The 26,327-nt window shown below is 46.3% G+C and overlaps 1 protein-coding gene across 1 annotated transcript in view; it reads right to left on the bottom strand.

Moving 5' to 3' along the window:
* Positions 1–1,599: 1,599 nt before the first annotated feature.
* The window catches only part of LOC149370476 (MAM and LDL-receptor class A domain-containing protein 2-like), a 42,905-nt gene continuing 18,177 nt past the window's right edge, over positions 1,600–26,327 (bottom strand). Inside the window, exons 4-8 of the mRNA XM_089583384.1 lie at positions 24,204–24,341; positions 18,826–18,987; positions 8,612–8,718; positions 6,407–6,503; positions 1,600–2,113 (exon numbers count right to left, since the gene is read on the bottom strand). Of these exons, the coding sequence (XP_089439510.1) occupies positions 1,845–2,113; positions 6,407–6,503; positions 8,612–8,718; positions 18,826–18,987; positions 24,204–24,341 (773 nt within the window). The 3' untranslated portion in view covers positions 1,600–1,844. The remainder of the gene's footprint in view (positions 2,114–6,406; positions 6,504–8,611; positions 8,719–18,825; positions 18,988–24,203; positions 24,342–26,327) is intronic.

Raw genomic sequence — 26,327 nt, 5'->3', positions numbered from 1 at the left:
GCCTTCACAATAAAGTACCTATATATTTTTTTCTGACTTTCTTCGCCGGAGATATCGAATGTATAGGAATCCTCAAAAAATAAATCATTCGCACCTAAGTTTTTATACGTAGGATGTATTGCTTCACAAAGACGTCTTAACGCGCATAACATATGCGGGCGCGATCACGTACGACATTATAAGAAAACAATGTGTGGGATCTTGCAACAACCCCATGGTCCAGAGAGATTGCTAGCCCTTCCAAAACTAACACGGGAAAAACTTATTGAACACGTAACAAAAGCAGTAGAGTGCGTGCGGTTCTTCGAGTGCGCTTAGTACGCCACGGCATGAGCAATCGAGGTTTTTAGATGGAGCGCACTGAGTGCCCATGGCCGCGATTTACCTGCACATTAATGAACGTGCTTCTCCGCAACTGGAATACACGCTTGAGGAACACAGACGTAGGCTTACTCAAAAAAAATTACCTTCTTTATTACGTTGCTCAAGTATGCGTCTACTCACGCCCGACCGGAGAGTTAATAAATGCACTAAATCGTATTTTAATTTTGATCAGAGGCAACAAAGGCTGTCGTCTGTATCTTAATGTAAACGCAAATCACCTAGAAAGCTTTGTGAAAAATCAGCGCAGAAAGCGCAAGCTGTGCACTGAATGGCGTTCTGACTCACGATACCTCACATGGCATTTGCTGTTACTAAAACGTTGGGACAGAGTAAAGAAAAAATAGAAAAACGAAAAGCTGGAACCCACCTAGTTCTGGCACGCAGCGTAGTTTCTGTGCATATTGGACAACATAGCGTAAGAGCGCATCGTCATTCCGCTTTTCAAACGAAGCGCAGCCGTTTTAACCCAACGCAGTGCCGCGGTTTCGTTTTCTGTACCGAACCAACATGGAGGACTTAGTTCTCGGAGCGCCGAGAGATGGCGGTGCGCATTTCGCATATCGCTCTATTCTGTTGATGGCTTCTCTCACTGCTGCCTGGACGCTGGCCTGCAGGATTTCCGCCACGTTAACCGTTGACTGAGGTATCGGAGGTAAGCTTCCACTTGTCACCACGTTGTCGGATCCGCCTTGGCTTGAGTCGTCGGTGTCGTCGTTCCTGCCATCGCTGCTCGGTCGTCCGCCATCTTCGTTTGCCATATCCGTTGAAGATGCTCCGGTGCGGGTGACAGGCATGGTGGGGCTTGCCGGTTAACTTCGTAAGTTCGGGCGAACGTTGACTCTACCCCACTTCTGAATTGTTAGGGTGAAAAGAACAATTAAAAAGACGTTTATTCGTCTTTCCGTAACAAAGGAGCACTGGGTTAACAAGAGGCCGTGTTGCTTGTTTCGCGTCCAACACCTGAGTCTGTTCTTTACGCGCTGCGCGAGCGCTCGTCCTCCTCATCCTCTCCTCACATCACTCTCTCCTCCCACGGGCGGCTCGGGTTGCTCTGACTCAAAGTTCGGGTTGCTCGCCCTCCGGCGAAGGATCTCCGTCGGCGGGGATGAGCTGCCGCTCACACATCAATACTCGCCGTTGCATCCTTGTACTCATTTCATGGCCGCATTTTATCTTCGTTTTTTTTTTTACCTTTTCCACACTGCTCTCCTTTTGTCTGTATCTCCCAAATTCCCCTCCCTACGCAGAGTAGCATGCCAGCGATTTTTAAACGCCGGCTAAATTCTCTGTATTTCATTAGAGTTTCTCGCTATCTCGTGAAAAAATTACTTCGTGCTGTCTATAGCCTAGATATCCGTCCGTTCACAAGTCGATCCTCTGCAAAGTAGCCTTTTCGTATTTTGCATCCCGCTGTTGTTTTGGGTGGCGCTTTTATAATAATCTTTATTATCACATTCTTTTTAGAGATTTTTCTTTGAATTTACAGTTAAGAGTAATTGCTCAAAAGGCTTCTTTACCGGAACGAGGCTACAGGTTAGAGAGAAACAGCTGAAGACGTTACCTGTAGCGTTCCCAAGGGTGTGGTCCTTACGGGGTCGCGGAAGTGCAGTCTTAGCGGCGCCTCCAGCGAACACCCATTCTTGCGCCCACAAAACCTGTTCGAATGGTAATGCTCCGTTGAACCAAGTGCAGAACCCGTCCTCGAAATCGCAATGCTGCTGAAACGGAACTGTAAGGCAAGACCACTTCTTGATGCATCTAAAAACATAAACGCAACTTAATGCAATGGTAATATACATTGAAAAGTGTTATTATGTTATCTGTAACAGAGATTTCTCAGAGAACTGGCTTGAGTTTGAGTACATACAGTATCTTTATGCCGCCAAAAGTGTAATAGCCACGCTGAACCCTAAACACCTAAATCTTTTTTCCTTGCAGCTGAAATTCAAGAATACAACGATCACAGCTGTAGCTATGTAATGTGAACCCACACTATTATTTTCTTTATTATTTATTTATTAATTTCCTGGAATATTGTGTGGATGGCCGCAATAAAAAAACAAGAAATATCACAAGGATAATAAAAGAGCTGTCCGAAATTCTCAATGCATTGTTTACAACAACAACGTTCTTTACTACGTTATCGTCGCTCTGCGGCGTTGCATCTACAAGGGCTCGTGACAGGCAATCGCCGTCGGAGTGCTTGCTTCCGGACTTCTAAAGAATGGTGATGGCAAACTTAGTTTCGTAAGGTCCATCGAATGAGGCAGCCAGACGGGTCCTTCAAGCTGGCGAGTCACCACAGCACGTGATGGCCAGTCACAACGCCTGTCGTATAACGTTAAAAGGTCTGTCGTTTAAGTACGGGCGGAAAAACGATGTGGCCCACACTACCGCAAGGCACTCCTTCCGTGTCATGGACTAGGTGGCCTGTACCTTTCATAACGAGTGGCTGGCACACACTATTATTCTCTTGCGGCTTTTATTGTTGCGGACAAGAACGACGTCTAGCCCCTCGCTGCTTGGTCTCTGTGAATTTCGGTTTCGTTGTTTTCATCGTAGAGTACAAGCATCGGCTGCTACTGCAAGCAGCGCTTGATTTCCTGGAATGATTCAGGTTGCGGACCTTCCCATTTCAATCGTACACCCGACTTCTTTAGCTGGGTAAATAGTCTGGCGTTGCGGAAAAAAGTTCTTTACAAATATTCGGGAATATGCGCAAAGCTTTCTTATCGGTCTGCGGTGGAAACTGCGCGATAGCGGCGGTTTTCTGCGCTGTTGTGTTTGAGAGCACACATTACCCTGGCCCCCGTGAAAACCAGCGCCGTGCGCCCGCCATTGCGTAAAGCAAGCCCGGGCTCATCGCTAGCGTCGCCTCGAGATTGAACCGACGCTTCACCGGCCGCCCTATCCAGGCTGCAAACTTTCAATGGCCGAACACTCTCGTCCATTCGTCCAATTCGAACGGTGGCCAGTGGCGTGACCTGATTAGAGATTGCTGACTGGAGATTGCTGTCCTTCTTCACGAGGACGACCGGGGCTGTCCAGGGGCTCTTCGATGGCTGGATGATGTCTTCGCAAAAGCATTTCTTCCACTTGGTCCCGGATGGCTTGCCGTTCTCGCGGCGATGCACGGTATGGGCTTCGGAGGAGAGGCCGGGTGTGCTGGCAGTCACAATGCGATTTTTGGCAATCGACGTTTGTCAGAGCTTGGGCGATGACGAGAAGCACTCGCTGCAGCTTCGAAGCAGACTGCGGGTCTGGTCTTGTCTGTTCCCAAGCAGGGCGGGGCTCATATAGAAAACACGCTTGTGATCTTCCTTAGGTGGACCACACAGGACTTGACCTGAGAGGGCGAAGGCATCATGAACGTCCGATAGTTCGTGCAAGAAAGCGATCGTCATTTTTTTGTTGACGTGCCATATTCTTCGCGGAACTTCGTGAGTAGCACTTCAGCCTGGTCGTAGCGGAAATGGGCAATGCCTCTTGCGATGTCGTCCACTTGGTCTAGAAGCAACTTCATGTTGCCTTCGATGATAGCTTCAATATTCTCGGCTTCTGTGGCACCTATAGCGATGATGACGCTCACTTTTTCATTCAAGACATTCAGGACAACGTGATGCGTCGGAGCTGTCATGGAAGGGATTGCCTCGTTTGTTGAAAGCGTGATCAGCTTGGATCGCAAGTCGATGATCACTTGATGCTGATAAAGGAAATTCATGCCCAAGATCACTTCGCGTGAGTATTTCTGTTGCTCTACGAAGGCCGCGGGATAGGTATGTTCCTTGACGGTCACTCACACAGTACAGTGTCCTGGTGGTGTAATGAGGTGACCTCCTGCGGGGCTGACTTGTGAGCCGTCCCTAGTGGTCGTGACTTTACTCAGCTGCGCAGCGAATGTTCCATTGATCATCGAATAGCCAGCTCGTGTGTCGACTAGAGCGGTAACTGTAGATCCAACGATAGCAACATACAAGTCGGATGTGGCTATTTCTGTATAGCTGCATGTGGATGCGGCAGGTTCTTTCGTTGCACGCCGTTCTCGGCGTCTGGTCCCAGCTTCGTCGGGTATGTGAATCGTCGGTCGTATATGTCGCCGATGACTTTCTAGGTGGCAACCTCATTCTGAATTCAGACAGCGTCGTGGTTGAGCTCCTGTTTATAGGTGGCATGCGGGCGTCTCCCTGCGACGTGGTTGCTGGAGGACCTTCGCCGTTTCCTCTGTAAGCAACCTAACCTCCACAGGTTGCTTTGCTTCGTTGCCCCTACGGGGGCCAAGAGACCTTCCTCGGACAGCCGGGCTTAGCTGTAGACCGGTGATGTAAAAGATATGTTTGAAGGCGACAGGGAGCGGGAAAGACGGCTTTACTACACGTACTCACTTCTACACAGCTATTCGTCGATTCCCCGTGGTCTTGGGGGCGTTGATGGCGAAACCGCGTAGGCTGATTCGTCTGTACGGGCAATGACAAAGTACTGGTAGGTAAAGCCATGATGGAAGCAGAGTGGGCGGTCGCCGGGAGTCCTGTAGTCGTAAGATTTTTTATGCCGTTGTGCCGCTAGTAAGATGGGCCTGCCGGATGTATGGGGTGTGGTTCTTGTAGAGCTGGCTCCCGTCGAAGAGCGCTTAGGGGGTTTCTTCGAGGCGCAGGACTGCGTAGTGGGGTGGCGTAGGTTATGGTTTCAGCTTCCGTTGGTGTCAGCGGTGACGGGCAGTCAAGCATGGATTATGTCCGTAATCATGAATTATGTCCGTGAGCGACGCCACCTGAGTCTGCTTTCCTGGAGCAGGCAGCAGCCGCCATAATTCTTCCCGAACAATTTCGCGTATTAGATCTCTCAGGTGATCCCCGCTTTTTGGCGCCTCATCTATGGGGCTTGCAGAGAGCACTTGAAGTGGTCGGTTGCACAGACGGGTCCGGGCGTAAAGGGTCTTCTCGACAGTAGAAGCGAACACCACAAACTCGGCGACGGTTTTTGGCGGGTTTTGGATCAGGCCGCGAACTCCTTCACACCACGCATCAGAAGGGTGAGTTTCTTTTCAAAAGTCGCGCATCAAAAGACGCTTCATTTCTTTTGGGTGTTGGGTTTTGAATTCGTGATTGAATTCTTATCGAATTCCGGTGTTGAATTCGTGAATGCGGGAGAGCCTCCCCGCTTTTTTTCCGCACGACACTACTGAAAGTTCCCAGCAGCTGCTTCTGGAAGGTCGTCCAGGTCGTGTTCTAGCTTTGCCATTCAGTGGAAAGTAAACATTAGACAGTTTGGCGATGTCGTCCCAGGCCTTCAGCGCGGCCACTCGGTGCTGCACGTCCACTACATTTTTGCGCGCTTGTCCATGGAAAGTCGGTGGCTCTCGGGGCTAGCGAAGCACTACAGGCGCTGACTGTGCACCAGGGTCTACTGCGGAGGACGTAGCAGGATTTCAGGTCGTTACGTCCACGAGATATTACATAGTACGGGGTCAATGCAGTCAGGCAAGCAGAAGCACAGCGACAATGGCTTCCAAAGGAAACTGTTTAGTTGGTCTGATTCGCACCCGCAAAGAATTGAATGACTCAGCAGTGGGGTAGCTGCCGGATGGCGGCCGGATGACGGAATAGCGGCCGCTTTTGGCTGTGCGTAATTTAAAGCAGACTCCGACTTTTAAGATGCGGCGTGCAGAGTGACCCCAAGTATGGAACAATGTAGGATCACTTCAGCCTTGCTGCGATCCTTCTAGATAAATCTGGTCGCGTGGAGCATCACAAGTATAGCGATAGAACTGCGTGTCGGGGTCGTTATATTTGCGATATTGTCAAGTCCAAATAATGTCGTCAAAATTTGTTTAATGTAATCAAACCTAATCACGAAGCGCGAAATGCCCCTCATAGGGGGTCCTCCAGGCAATAGTGTCGAATGATTCTCATGACCTCGACGATAATAGCTTTTTACCTGTTACTGTGATATTGCAGGGCATGTGGGATGAAATCTGGTTAGCCGCGGCTTAATCAGAGGCAGGAACAGCAAAACTAAAACTTACTTCTTGCAGTCTTACAGCTGTGTAGCTGGATGGCGCTGACGGCACATAGGGGAATGACTGTATGTTGCCGTGCTTCCATTGAGCACTCGAATGAGATCTGTGGGAAAAAGCATTTTTTAAGAAAAAGGCAGACTTTGCGTGCTCAGTTTCATTTGATGCTTCAAGTCTTCATCGCCTACCAAGTGGCATTGTTATAGTGCGGGAAACAAATGCTACTACAAATACGACAGCGCCCGTGCTGTCCGTCTTTCTGTGTGTTTTGTGTAGAATTCAGCGCTGTTTTTACTTTCCTGAACACAATGTCACACCAACTAGCCCCGCAAAAGGTACTGTTAAACAAATACTACCGCTACATTATTTTGTCAGAGGTCAGATGTACGAGTGGTAATCGTACGGTTGGTCGGATTAATCCGCACTGGATAACCAAAAAGTCTTCTACATTTGCTGTCTGAACAGACTACAAAAATAATGGAACCAGTATTGTTGCATAACACGCTGTCGCTTTTTTAAGAAACTTGGAATTTACATTATTAACACCGCGTCACGAAGGGGATTCCCTTTTTGGTCGTATGTTTCCAAATCCAGCAACATCGAAGACAATAAGGTCCATCGGGAAAAGCTCAGCACTCGGTGAAGTCAGGGGAATAATTATTGAACAAAGCAGAAAGACATTGCATAGCAGATTTCCTTACTCCAGGCGTCGAACGATTCTCACGATCTCGAGGATAATAGCTTTTTACCTGTTACTGTGATATTCAGCCGCGGCGGCTGAATTTCGATGAAGGCGAAATTCTAGAGGCCCGTGTACTGTGCGATGTCAGTGCACGTTAAAGAACCCCAGGTGGTCGAAATTTCCGGAGCCCTTCACTACGGCGTCTCTCATAGCCTAAGTCGCTTTGGGACGTTAAACCCCATAAAACCAAACCAAACTTATCACTTAGAATGAGCTCGCCGCTTGTGTCTTTAATTGTGCTCGCTGAATAATATCGTTCTTTAACTCGGGGCCACAATTGACCTGGGTTCTATCTAAGGGAACAGTGATGTATTTGTAAACATGAATCCTTGGGAGACATGGGTGCTGTTTTCTATTCAGTAGCATGAGCCTGCTAAGCAATCTAGAATTCTTTAGATTGGATTTGTTTTGTAGAGCGGAACAAGCATTTTTTCTCTTACATGTCGTTTTTAACTACTGACTGAACCGCAGTGAAAGTAGGTAAGGCTAGGTGACTATCGCTGGAATATATGATTGAATAAGCGTTGCAACTCAGTCATTCAGTGAATTTCGTTGCCATTCACTGAGCAGTCATAAAAGTTGGGACGCCAAACATCCGCAAAAGCTGAAATTTTGTAATTTTTTTCATAGAACCAGATTTTTATAAACACATAAATGTTTAGTGATGTTTCTTTCATTACTCACACAACACTCCAAAGGAAATATAGCAATAAAGGCTGTATGAAACCTTGTAGATAGGTATAACAGGCAGAGATCAGGCGCTGTGGCTGTCACTAATTGCATTATGTTAGCAATAGAAGGAACAATTCAAGTGGTCTGTGTTACCAGCTGAGGCAACTTGAAAACAAAGCAGAAATAAAAATATACCACATCCCGTGCAAAAAAATTTACAATAAAACATACATTGAATTATTGTTCTCACATTTATTTAAAATCGTCCACTGAAGTGAACAAAATGTTTAGGTCAGCCACTGTAATTTTATCGATTGCACTAAGAATATCAACAGCAAATATTGAGGAACAGGAGGGCGGACGACTGCAAGCACCTAATGCTACTTTCATAGAGCAGATTTGGATTTCAAACAAAACAAGATTTATTAGGCTTTAAACTTGATTAGAAAAAGGCATTCTGCATTAGTGACGGCTACGAGCCCACTTCTGCTACATCAAGCACTCCCGTCAAAGCCATAAATATCGTAGCGTCTGTCAGTGTGGCACAATTTTCTGCTACCACTATTCGATGGGGCACAGGCTTCAGTGGGACATAGCATGAGAGTCAAATCCTTTCCAGGGCTGATGAAGTAAATATGGTTAGTAAGGTATATATTGCTTCAAGCTTCTTTTCACTTTATTTATGTGCCTGGGACCATTTTGGGTGTACTAGATTAGCTGCTGTCTTAAAACCGCATGGAATAGCTACTGCGCAAAACGTGGCTGGTTTGATGTTGCGCTTAAAAAACAGAAAAACTCACGTTAAATGGTTCTTCTTCCTTGAAAGTAAGCTCTACCGCGACCCATCTATAATGAAACGATGAATCCCATGGTTGCCGCCAGAGCGTTTCCGTGTTGCGCTTTCGGTCTGAAAAGTAGTTTATTGAGTGCCACCCGCATAATGGACCACTTGGCCACTTTCACTACACTCATCGTTCACTCAGATGCATAGGTTCATCTATGAATAGGGCTAGTACAGCTATAGATTCGCAAGTAGATCGTCATTCAAGCCTACTGCAATTCAAGTAAACCCCTATCTAGTACCACGGTATCATTAAATATAATACCCCCCCCTCCCCCCGCACCATGGCCCATGAATATGCTGTCGTACAGCGAAATACTAGTATTATAGAAAATATGACCCACCCAAAGGGAGTTCAGCAAGCCCTCAGAATCGCAGCACGAATTTTATACATATGTCGATTTTATTATTTTTATTCGCAATGCACATGGGTCTCATCGGGGTCATTTCTTGGGGGCGGCGAAGACTACATGTGAAACGCATTTCACTTTGAGACTTTTTTTAGAAAAAGAGCCAAGAAATCTTCAGATTTCAACATTACACGCAAATAATGAAGGTGAAACGCTTTTTCTAACTTATAACCAATCGTTCATATTTAAAACTGCGCGAACAAAACAAAGACCGAGCAAGAACACAGTAACACACACAAGCGCTTGTGTGTGTTACTGTGTTCTTGCTCGGTCCTTGTTTTGTTCGCGCAGTTTTAAATATGAGCGATTCAAACCAACTAGCCCGCCAGAAGATACTTTATAACCAATGTACAGCGGATAAATAAATACGGAACCTCCTTGTTCGATGGGTTCTCAAAGTGGTACATTCTTTTCAAGGCTTACAGCTTCTGTTACAATAAGCTTCCTGCATAGAAACGCACTCCATTCGTTTGGATAGATTCAAATGCTAGCCACGTACTCAAGACAGCGATTGTGCTCTTAGTGTTTCAGCAGCGTGCGCAATTAAAAACAGCGTCCATTTCTCGAGCACGCTTTTGTCGACAAGGCGATAGAAGCTTTCTCATTTTAATCCTTGAGAAGTTATGGCGAACTATGCAAGTGCGAAAGTTACTTTGAGAAAGTATAGCTGGGACTGGTGTGTGTGTAAAGTTACTTTCATGGAAATATTGCCGCTGCCAGTGCGTGGAATTCCAAATGCACTGTGGTGTCCTGAGGGCCTTAATTGTGCTTGTGTGAACTTGCGGCTGCATCTGACAGGTGCACACTTTACCAAACACTTTGTAGCGGAGCTTTGGCCGTTTCCATAACTGTTAAAACACGAAGTTCTTTGTTAACGGCACACCAGGTTCGGGTACGAGAGTAATTGTACAACCATAAACAGGATTCTGTTTACAGACAGCTACATTTCTCATTGCTGAAAGGTACTTCACCGAAATGAAAGTGGTTGGGTTTTTGCTTAAGATCATGATTTTTGTCGCGGTGGCGATCACGGAAAAAGCCTCCAACGGTGAAACAGCGTGAATGCGGAACGACAAAAAATTAAGCATTTTGAATAACACTTGATACCACGGACTTATGACAAGCTCTGTTCAGTGAAATGTGCAAATAATGAGTCAGGACTGCTGTTATAGAATCCCTTTCGCAGCAGCTACAGGATAATTTGCGAAGCTGATAAAAGGAGGCGCAGTACAGAGCAGAACACGTGAATCAATAGCTTTAGCGAAATAAAATGAGCATATGGCCGGAACTGACCTGACTGACAGCTGTGCTGGGAACTACTAAATCTCCATGCGAAGAAATGGCCTGTTCATGTTCTTACACAATATCCATGCAGTATATGACACGCTACGATTGGCGGAAAGAGGAGAAAGAAGCTATAACAATGCCGTGGTTATCAAAACCACAGGTGTAAGTCTGGGCAGATTGAAAGCACATATCAACTGTTGTGATCATACAAGCAGAGCTCTCAATGAGGTCTCGACAAAAACAAAACCTAGAGAACAACTCATAAGCTACGGTAAGCAAGATGGCAGTGGAGACTTCGCTGCCTCTAGATGAGGTAATGTATGACATGATAGCCCTCTACACCAAGCATGTCGGGCTCTAGTTAAAGAGGTCTCAGAAGACACATTTCGGGCAGAAACGTGGAGGCTAACAAATAGGGTTCAGCTTAAGTTAAGGAAAACGCACCAAGCTATGGAAAGAAAAATTATAGCTGTAACGTTAAGAGATCGGAAGCTGGCAGAGTGGGTGAGGGAACAAACGCGGGTTTATGACATACTAATCGAAATCAAGAGGAAGAAATGGGCTTCGGCAGGGCATGTAATGCGAAGGCAAGTTAACCGGTGGTCCTTAAGGGTAACGGAGTGGATTACAAGAGATAACAAACATAGCAGGGGGCGGCAGAAAGTTAGGTGGGCGGATGAGATTAAGAAGTTTGCGGGGATACGGTGGCCGCTACCGGCAAAGGACAGGGCTAAATGGAGAGACATGGGAGAGGCCTTTGCCCTGCAGTAGGCGTAGTCAGTCTGATGCCGATGATGCCAGGGGAAACTGCGTAAATACCACGTACTCTTAGCCTTTTGAAAGGGAACTGTTTCCAGCACTGTCCTGCATCCTTTTAGTCCCATAGTACCTAATGGAGTAAAAAGCAGCTCAAGGCTTTCTGTCTTGGTTTTCAAAGTGATCCATTTTTTAAAACTTTATGTGCGTGATGTGGCGTCATAAACAGGTTTCACAGGAAGTGTTCGAAAATTCAGTTCAATGGGCTAGTTGTCTGTGAAGCTGAATTAAAATACACTGTAGAAATGAATGCACCTCGGCGAATTAGCATGATGTTTCTGATAAAAACGCAAAGTACGAATCACAGGGACGGAACTAAACACGGGAAAGCAAATTATAGAAACCGGTACCAAAGAAAAAGTCCATTCCGGCTCATGAACCTTTCCAGGAGCAGTTTCCTCTGAGTGGCAGGCATAAGCATGGGCCTGAGCAAATGCTCCCAGATATGTGCCATTAAGCGCAGGAATAAGACTGGCCACTTATGAGACATGTCGTATGCAGGTTTCAGGCAGTAACTATTCAGCGCGTGGTAGTGAAGAGACGAAGGGTGGAACTAGAGACGCCATTTTTAGTCCGCGTCGTTTAGGCTCATAACGGATTAGTCACGCGCGTTGTGAGTCCCTAGCTTTGACTGCATTTTCACTGCTTATGAAAATGAGGCCTGTGCTAAATGAAGCCAGCAGTAGTATGAAACGAGTGAAATTGTATGAACCAACTGCTTTAATTAATACAAATATCGTAGATCTCTTTTTGTAAGGCACATGGATCATCTACCGGCAGCCTGGAGTACAGGTCTGTCTTCCGCTTTGCCTACGACGACATAAAACAAATTTCATTGTTTTTTGTGTGTGTCTTTTCACACACCGATGCTCATCCCCTAATGGCGCGACCTCTAACCGTGCTTACGACACCTGTGATTCCGATTAAACAAAACGTTATAGATCACTGGGGCACCCTCATTGGAAAAATGCTTAAGCATGAAATCAAACTTTATGACGTCACACGTTGTGACATCACACCTTACGACGTCACATCAAGACCTAGACTTAACACCTTTTTTTATTCGAGGTGTTTGCCATTAGGCATAATGTAAAAGGGAAATAAATTTATAAGATGGAGTGTAGACAAGCCTCGCTTAAAAAGTGGCAAAAGTTTACGATAAAGCGATTATCATGAGTCCACTTGCGATAGTCGCCTGCAACGTCCCATCGCAGGCCTACTTTCTTTAGGCAGCGTCGTCTCATGGAAGCTGTAGCAGGGCAAGTCCACAGCAAGTGTTTTTCGTCACACTGGTCTGGTGCAGCACCACAACGAGGACACTTGTCAGTCACTTTGAAACGTTTGTCACGCCAGCGATGGCGCACAGAAGGAGTCAGAGCCGCTCCTGCCCGAATCCGGCGCACAGATACCTCCTCCTCCCGAGTGAGACTCCGGGGGAGAGGGTACGAACACGGAAGAATTAGAGCGCGTGTTCGCTGACGCAAAGCCTGTTTCTCGGAAACATGGAACAGGAATGGATCTGGGGGAAGAGAAGAAGGTGGCGGGATGTCTGATGTGTCAAGGTGTGTCATTTCATCCACATGAATATTATGGGGATCCTTGGCATGGCCGCAAATCCAGTGTATTCGCACAGGACAGGAGTAGGAAGGCAGTCATGATATGGAAAAAACTGACGGGCTGATTGTTGTGCAAATGAAGCTTCATCTACATGCAGAGCCAAGCGAATGCTTTCGGTATAATCAGCTACTTGATAAGTGCGTTCCATGGCGTGAAACACCCGCCAAAGATGTCTATTACCCTGTGTAGAGGAGAGACGGGGGCACCATGCAGCCCAGCGTTGTCTGCTAAGTCGCTTTGAGTAGCGCCGCGCTCTTGCAGTAGCCCGATGAAGAGCTGGAAGAGCTGAAGGGTCATCGGGATTACGAGAAGCATAATGATCCGCCCTGCGACGAAGAGCCCAGAGATTAAGAAGATGCATGTCCGGGTTCGGATCATTCTCATTGACACTAGTGGAGAATGTTTGAGTCGACAAAACAGCTGAGAGGGCAGACAGAACATTAGATGGATTCAGTGTAGACAACCGATTATCTGCGCGTACGGAATCCCATGATGTGAAGCGCACGCTGCGGCGTATTTTCCGGAGACGCGAAGTTGTGATAGAGATTAAAATAGGGCTGTGATCACTGCCCCAAGTATCTGGTTAAACAGTCCAACGAGGGTTGCCGGGGCCTAACCACCAAGACAAATCAGGCGAATACGGACCACCACGTGGGCGCGTTGAAGTTTGAAGGGTATCCCCACGAAGTATGAGCGCCGTTGAAATCTCCGCCAACTAAAATAGGAGTACCTGAGTAGTTATTACGGGGGAAACGAATCCAACATAGGTTGGGAGACACTGTTCCCGGACGACCATAGAAAGATACAAGTATCAGTGGCGTATGTACAGGCTTTAGGAGAAGGCCAACGACCTCCTGGCGAGTGTTGCACCACCGTGAAAGATCGATCGGTGTATGCGGAACAGAACGACGAACATAAATTGCAGATTTACCGGGATGGAGGGAGGAAGCGATGCAGCGGCGATCAGGGATGGAAGGAGAATGGTACGCGCAGAAACCAGAGAGGTGAGGAAGGGAATTGTGCTTTTGAAGAAGGAAGGCCCAGGCCTTGAGTTTGCCATCAAGCAGGCGGATGTTCACTTCCGATGACTTAGCAAAGCCACGGCAATTCCACTGCACCACCAGAGATGACGCAACATCCATGGCGCGGCCGAAGAGCTTCTATGACTTAACACTTCTGCACTTTTCACAACAACTCGAAAGGAAGTTGAGGCCCTTAAACCGGAAGAGCACCACTTCTCAATCACTTATCGATGGCTTATCCATACCTTATCGATGTCACGATTATTTGACCTACTTAATCGAGTTCCATCAAATGCCCATCTAAGTTTCCAAACTTCACGCCACGCTTCGTTTTCAGATTTGGTGCCACGGTCGCGTGGTGCCATACTTCTAGTCACGTGGTGCCATACTTGAGGCGTTTTCGAATTTGGCGCCACCTTTGCTCCGGCCTCGTCCACTTTTTAGAAGTTTTCGTCTCTAAGCAACTAATTTAACCTACCTCAACCCCTAAATTTTGCGCACAAGATTTTTTGATGCTCTATCCGATGGTACCATTCTTTTTCGTATAAACCCATTCGTTCGGAAGTCATCGAGCGGACAAGGTCGTGATGACATGAAACCACCCCCTTTCTGGACATTTTTGATATAGTTAATTAACTAATTAACCCACCTCAACCCTCAAGCCGACGAGGCAGAAGTGAGCGGACGAGGTAGGCAAACCAGCGAGCGTTCAAGACAGAAGGCGCAGCCAGGGCATTCATGAAACATTTTCTGGACAACCCGTTAGGCTCCATATGGAGGATATGCGGTTAGTCGTGAATCATGAACACTCACGCTGCCGGCGCTCCAACCGAGCCCCCGACGCACTCGTTGGAGTTCGGGAACAGCGAGAACTCGACGCTCCGGCTGTGCTAACGCTGGAGCAGCAACGTGACAACTCTCGTAGCTGTCCAGAGAGCTTCTTACTGGAGCAATTTCTTAGTATCCTGAATATCCGGCTCATATTCGAGAGATGCTGGGCTCGATTGCCAGGTCGCCGAGATTCGCCTCGACAAGGATGAAATGCTTGGAGAAAGTCCTTTCGACAACTTCGCTTCTCTATTGTTAAATTTTTCAAAACAAATTTGAAAAATTCCAATTCTAGACCCTAAAAATATAACGAAAATTTCTAATTTAGCATGGAAGCTAGAATTGTTAAAATTTATACGTAAATTCTTGCAGGTAATCTTTTATCCTTTAAATATATGCACTGAAGCTAAAATAGCAATTTAAAATCTTGAGTAACTGAAAGTTGAGATCATTTATATTTTGCCAAACCGCCTCTCCGCGTTCGGATACCGCTTCACTTACGATTCAGAGAGTCTCCCATAGACGGCTCTGAACGCAAAATAACCCACCTCAAAGAACGCACCTGCCAGCACCGAACTGACCAACTCTGTTTGCCGCGCACGTCGCACTCAAGCGTGCTATGGCGAAGCATGCCCAACGTTCTACTGGTTAGTGTATTTGTACAGAGTGTGACGTGACATTGACTGTTTTCACCAGCACCAGCCTCGTCCATAGCGGCGGACATAGAACGACTGGTAACACTTCAAGGATTCAGTGGAACTGGATCGAATGGTGAGTGCGGTAGGTGTGTGAGCACTCTCCTATGCTGCCTGTGGGACCACTTCGGCCATGATCGAGACCCTCGTTAGGCTTGCTTGAAATATTTTTCATGCCACAGACAGCATAAGGGCGCGTTCACACTTGTCCGAAAATCCGGCGAGCGAAGCGGATTCACTCGCCGCGAAAACTAGGACCTGTTGTCATCTGTTGACACCCGGGCGAGGCGGAACCGGCGCGTCGCTGCTGTTTCTCGCTTTTCCACACGATGTCGCTGCTGGCGGCACACACAGATAGAGTGAGAAACGAGCATAAATTTACGCTCTCTGCGTACCATAAGCGTATGCATGCTTACGTACGCTAAACTCAGGCGCATTCCCAATTTTATTTCAGCGTATGCTAGCACTGACGCAAAAATAAACTCAGCCTATACTGGCGTCATCTGCTTGTCAGGACGGGAACCATTGCTGTCAACAAACCGATTCTCCTCTTCAGCCTAGAAGCGGCAGAATCGTCATTCTTAATAAAAAACTAAAGCAAATTTATCACTTATACGTTTTCTTAGAGGCGAGGTGAGACGAAGCGAAGGACCGGTGCCCTATTTATGGCCAGTGAATACACAAAATAAGGCAGCAACAACGAGAATTCAGTCCGAAGCGACGGGTCCGGCTTCGAAGGGCGCTACCATGGTTGCCGCCGCGCGGCGGAAATCAGTCTGGACCGACTGGCCTCGCCGCGCCGCTTTCCGCCTCGCTCGGCGTCAAAAGCGGCCGAATCCGCTTCGCTCGCCGGATTTTTTAGGCAAGTGTGAACGCGCCTTAAGAGTGGCGCCGCACTGCTGCCGCTCACACGGTTCGATTACGTTCCACGTGGACGTAGTGATATTACAAGGCGATGAACGTCCGCCGCTACTGACGAGGCGGCGCTGTTTCACATGGCGTTACATGTGACACAAGCTCGAAAGTAGAAGGTTGGACACGTTCCGCCATGGCTGAGTGGGTAAAGCACTGTATGATACAAGCTGAAGTCATGGTTTCGGATTCCACCGGCGCCATCTGGTTGGTTTTGCTGCCTGAGCCTTACGAGTGCCATTAGGAGAAAATGCCGCCGTGTGTCCGCTTTGGAGCCGAGTGAAGCCTCCGGCTTTTGCACCGAGTCGAGCACGGGAACAGCCTCCTAGTTGCTGCCTCCCGACGAGAGGCGAGGGAAAAATATAAATTGACGGATGCCGAGAGGCACGGCACTGCGACGCCCCGAACGAGCGGCGAGTGTCGGGAGCGGGAAAGCAGCGCTGAAAGCATGGGCGCTCTAATCCAATGCGGCGCGCCAAGTAAGGCGAAGTGTGTATATCCAACGAATCTAAAAGCATAACAAATAATTAGCGACCTATAAAACAAGCCAAAGTAAAACACGCTGGAAATGCAGCAGATCTAAATAAATATCATTATCGAGGAATTGCAGCCAGCCAAACTAAAGCGAAATTCATTGGCTGAACTTCCAAGTAATAGGATGAGGCAAAAGGTAAAAGCAACTATTATAAAATAATTTAATACAAAAGCATCACCCTAAAAGCGCATTGTGATTTCGCAGTTTATTTTTTCACACTATCTCAGCGTCTCAGGGTCTGTTCAGACGATTCGATGGTGTCCGTCCTCCTTATTTACTTTCTATTTAATTATTTTTGGCATTGAGAAAAGATTGCGCTAATATTTTTTATTTTTATCAACGCCACAATGTTTTTTTAAATCTCTGTAATTTTCTCAGTTTCAGACCCTTGTGCCTTTCCCCATACTGCAGAGCACTGGATGTAACATTGTATGAGCAGCCAGATTATTTGCTTTCACAATGTACGCTGTCCGACTTCTTAGAAGAGTACTTACTGCCTCTGAAACCCATGAAACAATGCTTGATTGTTTCGGGCGCATCAAAGAGCCGGAAATTTACCGAATACTTTAAAAATCCCAATTTCTCGTCATGTTTTAGTGGACATTGTTTCAATGAGTAGCATTCAGAAGAAAAACTCGGTAAACTGCGAGACAGGAATAGAACGTACTATAGAGGTTCGCCACAGTTTTGATGTCCAAGCAAGCTGAAGAATGCAAAGCTTTACATAGGCGGAAGACGAAGTACAGAAATCGAACCGTTCTGCAACTGATTCCGTTTTACTGGAACAAGATCCTCGAAGAAAATGGAGCCACTAACAAAGAAACTTCGAAGTGCACCTCATACATTAGCACGGCAGGCAACGAGGGTCATAAATATTAGAAACCAAAATAAAGGTGGCAGAATGCTGTAGAAATTGTCTCGTAAAAATATATGTTGCCAAATGTTTAAGAGAAGCATAAACGATACACAAACCGTCGCCAATGACCATAGACATTGGCAGGCCGTAAAAGGCTCCTATGTTCTAACTCAAAACGTGATTATGATACAAAAATCGCGCACTGTGGAAGCGTTGTATAATCAAGTAAAATGAATAATTTTCACAGAATAATAAATATAAATAATAAATATAAATAATAAATAAATAATATAATAAATATAAATAAATAAATGACGCATGGTGTACTATTTACACATGAGCTGTGTCACAGCATTTTTTGCTTTTGGACAATTTTGTTAGTGTGCCAGTATTCATACGACCACCCCTACACGTGCACAGAAGCTGCTCTCGGAATCTTGGGCTGCAAGTGATATTCTGAAGACTGAGGCGGAGAGCTGAAAGCATCGATTGATGTTGGAAACCCCAATTTTTCTAGCGCTCACTGTTTTATTGTCCTCCGATAGGGCACGTATTCATTTTTACACACTCGCCTTGCGTAATGTGTCGCTTAGACCCTGTCAACATGGCAGCGAAGGCGATATTCCACTTTAGACAACATTTTATGCATGTAAGCGGAAGAAGAAGCCTTCGATGAACGACAGTGCACTAGCTGATTGTTGCGCAAGATAGTGCAAGAGGAAAGAAACACTGAGAAAATTGAAGAAAACAGGCCCAACTGCCCTTTTATTCGTTCATCGCTAGTTCATACCTATTCAACCTGTTTTTTTCCATGTTCCACGATTTTTCTGTTGCCTTTTCTGTGCCCAGCAGTAACCAGCGTCTCCCCACGTCGGCTTGTTGATGAATGCACAAAGCCTGCTTTGTCGCTCGGAAATAAATTGACGTGGATTTTTTGCTCATGAGTATTAAATGACATTACGTGCGCAACTCCTTTGTATATTTCTTTTTGCATTTATCAGTCAGACCGTGAGCAATAACAAGGTACTCTACTGACAATACACTGAACAATGTATTTAAATTATTATAAGTGCCTATGGAGCCCTTGAAGTTTCTTCTTTGCATCGACATGTTTGCTTGTTCCAGCGCGGCGAATGCATTGTGAATAATACAAGTTTTTGGTACAGATTGTTAATAGGATTTTCTAAATCCCTACCGGTTTTCGTCAAGCTGATCCAGTTTCCTTTATGTAGAAACATCTCAGGGCGAACGTAGTAGTGAAACCGCATGCATTGAACTTCTGGTCGCCCTGGCAGAGGCGGTGACGTCAAGGCTGCTTCCGTCGCATTTTCAGGTGCCATCAGTTCGGCATGGCGACCTGCGAGTAGGAGTCGGTTGTATCAGTCATCCGCAGCCAATATTCTCGCAAAGTTTTAATTCATTGAAGTACAAGACGCCTAAAAGCTCATAGTGGCCACGCCTGTATTATAGATGAATCGGCAATCAGAAAACTGCGGTGTCTAGAAACACTTCTTTGATCGCTGCTCTGTAAAACTAACAGATTGTTGCAACATCATTTTGCAATAAGCGGTGAATGGCGCAGATTAACAAAACCATAAATCGCGGTATGCTCCAGCAGCATTGGTTCGTATGTAATGTTGGAACTTCAAGGAGATGCATTTTTGATTAATGAAACGCAGGAGTTTAGGGCTCCAGAATAATTTTCATGGCTCTGTGATGCCCCTGTTACGAAGGGTTGGTAAGTAAAGAAAAACATCCGCATATACATATATGGGCATGCATATGTGCACAATAGTACATTATCGCAATGCGTTAATGGGATAATGCCCATATATGCGCAATCGGTCATTCTGTACCTTATGCCAGGAATCCCACATCCCTGGGATTCCTCATACCACTCCTGCCCAGTGGAGCAGCGGTTAAGTGATGTGGCACTGCACTGCGATGGCCGGTGCTGCCACCAGTAGAGCTTGTGAGACCCGTGTTGCTCTTGCCGAGAAACCACAAGCGACCTGTCATTATTTAAACTTCTAGCTGCCGCGGCGGTCAGGCTTTGATTAAACCACAAGGTCATGTGGCATAGATGTTCACCCTTAGGTAGTTTCTCTGTTTTTTCTTGGATTTGTTGCTCACTGTCAGCGACGCCGATCAAGACACCGGCTTTTCTTCGACACGACAATACTTTCCTCTTGAACTGAGCTCGAAATTCAACCGCCCAGCTATTATAACCCGCATCAAATACGTTGGACTTCTCACCACCGCTTCACCGCATCAAGTTCTTGTATATTATATATAATAATGTTAGCCACCTTTTCATGGATCGGGGGAACCTAACAATAATTATTTCTGCATCAACTGCCCGTGAACAGCTTATTGGACTCGCTCTGTCTAAAATGTGAGTTAGTCTGAGTAGTACGTTAACCGTTACAAGCCACATGCCGCCAATCTAATTTGTTTCCAGATTCGTAATTCAATGATTACTTTTTATAAGATGCAACGTTTTCAATCATTAAAGAGAATATTTTCCAGTGATCGCTTAGTTGCTGCGTCCGATTTTTGTTTTGTCATTGACAAGTTGTAGTCACTGGCTTAACTCCAAGAACCAGAACTTAATGGCAAACACTGGTGTAGCACGTAATTACCTTGGGTTACAGCACCAATGGTCGAGCTGCGGAGAAAGCACGTGTAAGAGGGCGTGTCCACGCGTATAAGTCCGAGAGCCGTTGTTCCACGCTTGGCCATTCGCATTTCCGAACGACGGCGCAACAAATTGTAATGTTTAGTGAACTGAGACTTTCTCCCCTGCGAGCGTGGAAAGGACTTGGGGAGTTAAAACTGCGCCTTTCCCTCCGGCGTGCACACCAATACGCTCCTCGGTGTCGTTACTGGTGCGTTACGAAGTGAACGGGCGATTGAAATCAGACCAAATGAACAAAAAATGTGAAAAACCATATTCATCATCATCAGCCTGACTACACCCACTGCAGGGCAAAGGCCTCTCCCATGTCTCTCCAATTAACCCTGTCCTTTGCCAGCTGCGCCTACCCTATCCCCGCCGACTTCTTAATCTCATCGGATTCGGTCACGTATCGCATTCTGGCGGGATTCAATGCAGGGCATATCAAGAGTAGGTGGTGAATGTCCGCTTCGGCTGCTTGCGACAGGAATACTAGACAACACAATCTAGGCACGAAGCCTCGAGAGGACAGAAAGGACAGTTTTGAGGATGCGTATTTGTTTCGATAACCGTTAATCTGATCCTCTGAAGCGCAATCTCCTCTGGGCGGGCGACATCACACGTAGGAACTACATCACGTTCTCAGCGCGTGCTCTTTTTCGTCGGCAGGAGGCTGGCGGGATCTACATTGAGGACTTGAGCACGTAACGAGAGGGGGAGGAAAGGAGTGTCGCGGAATCTGGATTTTATTGTGAACGCAGGAGATCACGTGAACGACATTCAATACAATTAGTTGTGAAATGCGATCCACTGGACAATGAATGTCTTCTCACGTAAATATTCTTCACGCTCAGAAGCCGCAGACTGTGACGGATGACAAATCTGTAATAACGCCGCTGCCGTATTATGATGCGGGTGCAACGATGCATGGTAATGGTGGCCTCAGGCGAAAGACCCCCCCCGTAGAGCCACTATCTCCGCGCAAAAGGAGGAAGGAAGTCCCGTCAGTCGATACGCTTTCAGTTCCTATAGATTTTAAAGACAGAGGTGATTTTATTAGCCTTGAATGCTGGCATCTACATAGATGATAATGAAGCCATGGCGCCGGTGGGAACCGCTTTAAGTTATTAAGTGGCGAAGAGGCGGCCTACGGCAGTCTGTAGTGGGAGGCCGAAAACTGGCATCATTTTAGCCACACAGCTGTGCCATTACCAGAGATGTAAGAGGCAGCAGCGGTTGTGTCATTGAGGAGTGCGACCAAATACAAGTGGTACGTGCTAATTTCGAGTGAGATAGGCTCGCCTTAAGGAAACGACGGTCATATCGCGGCTTCAATAGTACATCTATTGTATGTTACTGTGCGGTACATCTGAGAAGCACGGTCAGAGTAATGCGCCTAAGACAAATGATGGCTTTGAAAGCACTTAATGAAGGTTGCTACTGTAGATTCTATGTGTCTTAATTGCTCTGATGTCGCCTTGAGAGTAAAACATCCTTATCATTGGCACAGCTGGAAGGTGTGAAAAGACTATCCTAATTCGAACAGCTCGGTACGCGCGGTATTGTGACGTAGTGGTGACGGCAGTCGAGCGGTCAGGAAGAGAGCGCAGTTTGAAAGAAGCCGTTTGTTATGCAGACCTGGCGCAGAAGCGACTAAGTTACTCGGCGGCGGCATAGCAACAAGCCAGCTGGGCGGTCGTGAAAAGTATGCCTGCCGCTCTCGGCTGCGCTCAGCTTAAAGCTTACAATGAACGTTCGAGATAAGGCGAGCTAAATAACCATAGCAGTCTGGAACAGCGTAGAATCGGCTGCGCCTGGGAATGATTCGTCGAGATAAATCTCGCATCACAAACAGAGTGGTAGAGCCGCGTGCTTGCAGCTTTGAACAATGAAGAAAAAAAGCTTTGCGTTAATATGGTATATGTGTCTACAAACTAAATCTAGAAACCACGTCAAGCATGCTGAAGGAGGCTAATAATCCGCCGGTCTCCCATGCGACTGGATGTCTACAACACTTGTATAGTGTTGTCATCAACTCTGCACCATTTCGATGGATCTCTGCACACCGTGGCAATCCGAACTGCGAAAAGGCAGATGAAGCCTCTGGAATAGGCCACCAACACCGGAACTGTCGGCAGGCTTCCTGTAGAAAATTCTGCCAGTTTGTGTGGCAAAAATATAGGCTCGTGAATACAGGGACGCGGTCTGAAGCTCGCTATATGATAATTTTGCATGTATTCATTTCCTTCCCCAGCATCTAAAACAGTCTTTCGCATTGTCTTTTCCTCTATCTCTAGACTATTTACCCCGTCTGCACACCGTGTTCCCGATAACATAATGGTACTGCTGTGGACAAGCGTACGGTCCACATTGTGGCAACTGTGTCTCACTTGGGCTGATGAAGAATATTGTCTTCTATTGGTGATGGCAGTCCAGCAATCACAAAAAGACATCAAAAAGGCTACCAAAAGGAAAATTTGAATGTGCTGACTCGAGCCCACAAAGAACTGAAATAACCCCATAGCGGCCCTAGCATTGAGTGTGCACAGAAGCCGCCGAACACAATGACGTCACTCTCTGTTGTGTTCAATTTAAAGCTGACGACTAATTTTGGATCTGCTATTACCTCATGCATGTAACCACAGAAATTTCGACAATCACAGAATCGACTCCCTCTGCGAGCAATCATTTGAGATAAATCTGGTCGCGTCTTGCACCACAAATAAAGCGGTTACGCCAAGTGCGGCAGCTTTGAGGACGGAACAAACAACCTAATATTACAAAAGCTTTGCGGCAGTAATTTGAGTGCTCAGCTTACTGAGACAAGTTGGTGTGTTAAAAGCAGAAAATGCAGTTTTTAGAAAGAACGCCGCTTTTCACGTTCGCTTATAATTTATGAACCCGCTGCGGTTGCTCAGTCGTTAAGGCGCTCGCCAACCGAGCCAGATTGCCCGACTTTGAACCCAAAGGCGGCGGATACGTTTCGATTCGATGGAGGCAGAACGCAAAAGGCGTCCGTGTGCTGTGCGATGTCAGTGCACGTTAAAGATCCCCAGGTCGTCGAAATTATTCCGGAGACCTCCACTACGGCACCTCTTTCTTCCTTTCTTCTTTCACTCCCACCTTCGTCCCTAGCATTATGGCGTGGTTCAGGTGTTCACTAAGATATATGAGAAAGTTACTGCGCCATTTCCTTTCCTCAAAAACGTATTTACTTATAATTTATAGCACCACAATTACGAAGTATATACGCTCCACTCAGATGACATTCAGCTCTGTCGTGAGGTATCGAATTTACAAAACTCTAGATACAATACCAGATTTTGCTTCGAAAAAAAAAAAAACACATTAACGCAGTGTAAAGGAACGAGGACAGAAAAGAGCATAGGGCAGGCGCTGCGTCCAGTCGTGTGTGCTTTCTTTCGCTTCCTCGCTGCTTTGCGGTGGGGGGATCTATTGACAGCAGTGGGCAACTCTTCGTTTCCTTTTGTGGAGCGTCTTTTAGGCCTCGAGCACCTCTCGTTTCGTGGTTTTAGCCGCGAATCCTGCAACATTATGGTGGCAGCAGGGCGGAAACCTACCACGAAGAATCAATCATCCTGCCGCCTGCTAAATCTGAAAGTGAATCGAGTCATTGGCCTATAGGCAGAAATTCGCACTTGCGGGAAAATTTTAAAGCGTCTTTGATATATCGGGCGTGCTCTGCAGGATAATCTTCTTGCCTTTCAGACATTCGACTCCTTTGCCAAATTTCCAATATCCTTGCATTCTTCTTTTACGTCTAATTCAAAGAACCTTTTATTTATGCTATTTTATATTCTTTGTTTTGCATTATAATGTAGGGGTAGTCATGGTTCTCTTACGAGGAAAAATAAAGTAAACGGCGGTGAACTCACCTAGCATAGAGATTGGAAACGTCGTCCACGAATCAACTCCGTTCAGATGTTCCACGATCTTCCATGCGGTGTTGCCTCTTGTGGTTTCATAGCCGCAGGAATTATTAGAGAAGTCGCAGGAACCATCGTTACGCTCTACTGCAGGCAGAAAATGTTTGGAAGGAAAGAAGAGAACACTTGTGTGCGAGAGAAGCATCACGCAATACACCACGGCACTTTTTGTGAAGTCCGTAAACCGTATGCAGAACAACGTGAAGCGAAAAGCAAAGTGCCGGCGTATATCGAATACGTAACCCTTAAAATTTATGAAACATACGAATCGCCCAAGCAACCAACAATGGCTAGCGAACCAAATCTTTGTCCTGGAAGTCATTATCATCATCAGCAGCAGCCTGACTACGGCCACCGCTGCACAAATAGCTCTCCCACATCGTTTTAATGATCAGTATGCTGTGACAGACACAACCGCCGTATTTTCGATGATTTGCTAATCTAAATCACCCACAAAACGTACTCTCGCTCCCTGTTACGCTTGCCTTTGCTTTTTCCTTGGAACCCAGTTCATTTCCATTAACGATCATCGGATATATAGCCTTCACATTTTATGCTCCGCCAAAGCTCATTTCTTCTTGATTTCGACTCGGGACGTCACTAATTCTCATTTTTTTCGTTGATATATTCTGCTCATTTGCATCCCTTAACGTTATACCTATCATTTTACTTTCCGTATATTTCTGCGTTGTTCTCAATTTAGGTTGAATCCTTCTCGTTGGGCTCCACGTTTTCGCCCAGTGCATGAGTACCTGAAAGGTACTCCATTTACATAGTGCTGAAGGACAATATTAAACTTGAATTGTTGGTCTCAGAGTACTTGTAAAATCAGTTCCACACTTTTCTCATTCTTCTAGTTATTTATTTCTCGTGGTCCGACTCTGCGATCACTGCCTCCCCTAAATCCGCAGCGGTGGCTCAGTGGTTATGGCGCTCGGCTGCTCACTCGTAAGAAGCGGGTTTGATCCCGGCCGCGGCGGTCAGATTTCGATGAAGGCGAAACTGTAGAGGCCAGTCCATAGCGCGATGGCAGTGCACGTTAAAGAACCCCAGGTGATCGAAATTTCCGGAGCCCTTCACGGCGGCGTCCGTGACAGCCTAAGTCACTTTGGGACGTTAAACCCTAACAGACCAACCAAACCAACTACCTCCCCTAAGTAGACACATTCCCTTACCACTTCAATCCCCTCCCTCCTAGTTGCAATACGCTCTTTCCTTCTGAAACTATTGAACAATACCTCATTTTTCTGTGCAAAAAGGTTTAGTCCTACTTTTCTGCTTTGCTTTTTTAATTGATTAATAGTGCTTTTAGTTCTTTGGCATTTCTTTATCGCTGTTTACTAAGGTATTCACCATCAACTCTTATTGTCCTCACAGTGGCTCAATGGTTATGATGCCCGGCTGCTGAACCGAGAGACGCGGGTTCGATCCCGGCCTCGGCGGTCGAATTTCGATGGAGGCGGCATTCTAGAGGCCCGTGTGCTGTGCGATGTCAGTGCACGTGAAAGAACCCCAGGTGGTCGAAATTACCGGAGCCCTTCACTACGGCGTCTCTCATAGCCTGAGTCGCTTTGGGACGTTAAACCCCATAAACTAAACCAAAATATCACTCTTATCCCCATTTGTTCCCGATCCACGTCTCTGGATGCGTTTTGTGCAGAGGCCATGAAAAGCATTGGGGAGGCCATGTATTCACGCCTGAGACCCTTCCTTATTGCAATTTTAATCCTATCTTTATGGAATATGATCATGGCTGTGCAGCCGTTTTATTTATCTGTAGTATATTTACATAAGTCTCTTCTAGGCCCTCTTTCCGTAGAACCTGTATGAGTGCTGAGGTTTAGACTTAGTACAACGGTTTCCCGTAATCTATGAAGGCTATATATACTATTGCTTGGTTCGTTTGAGCATTTCTCCTTCAACTGAATGATAGTGTGAATACGGTCTATTGTCGAGTTGCCTTTACAAAACCCTGCCTCGCCCCTTCGTTCGTTGAAGCCTAAAGTTGTCCTGATGAGATTACTTTAGCAAATGTATTGTCCGAACACAGAGCAATACGAACTGAATGTAATT

The sequence above is a fragment of the Amblyomma mixtum genome, chromosome 1, assembly GCF_055824585.1.
Source record: "Amblyomma mixtum isolate Tamu chromosome 1, ASM5582458v1, whole genome shotgun sequence".
Classification (NCBI taxonomy): Eukaryota; Metazoa; Arthropoda; class Arachnida; order Ixodida; family Ixodidae; genus Amblyomma; species Amblyomma mixtum.
Note: the sequence above shows the minus strand (reverse complement) of the source record. Positions and strands in the feature narration are given on the sequence as shown.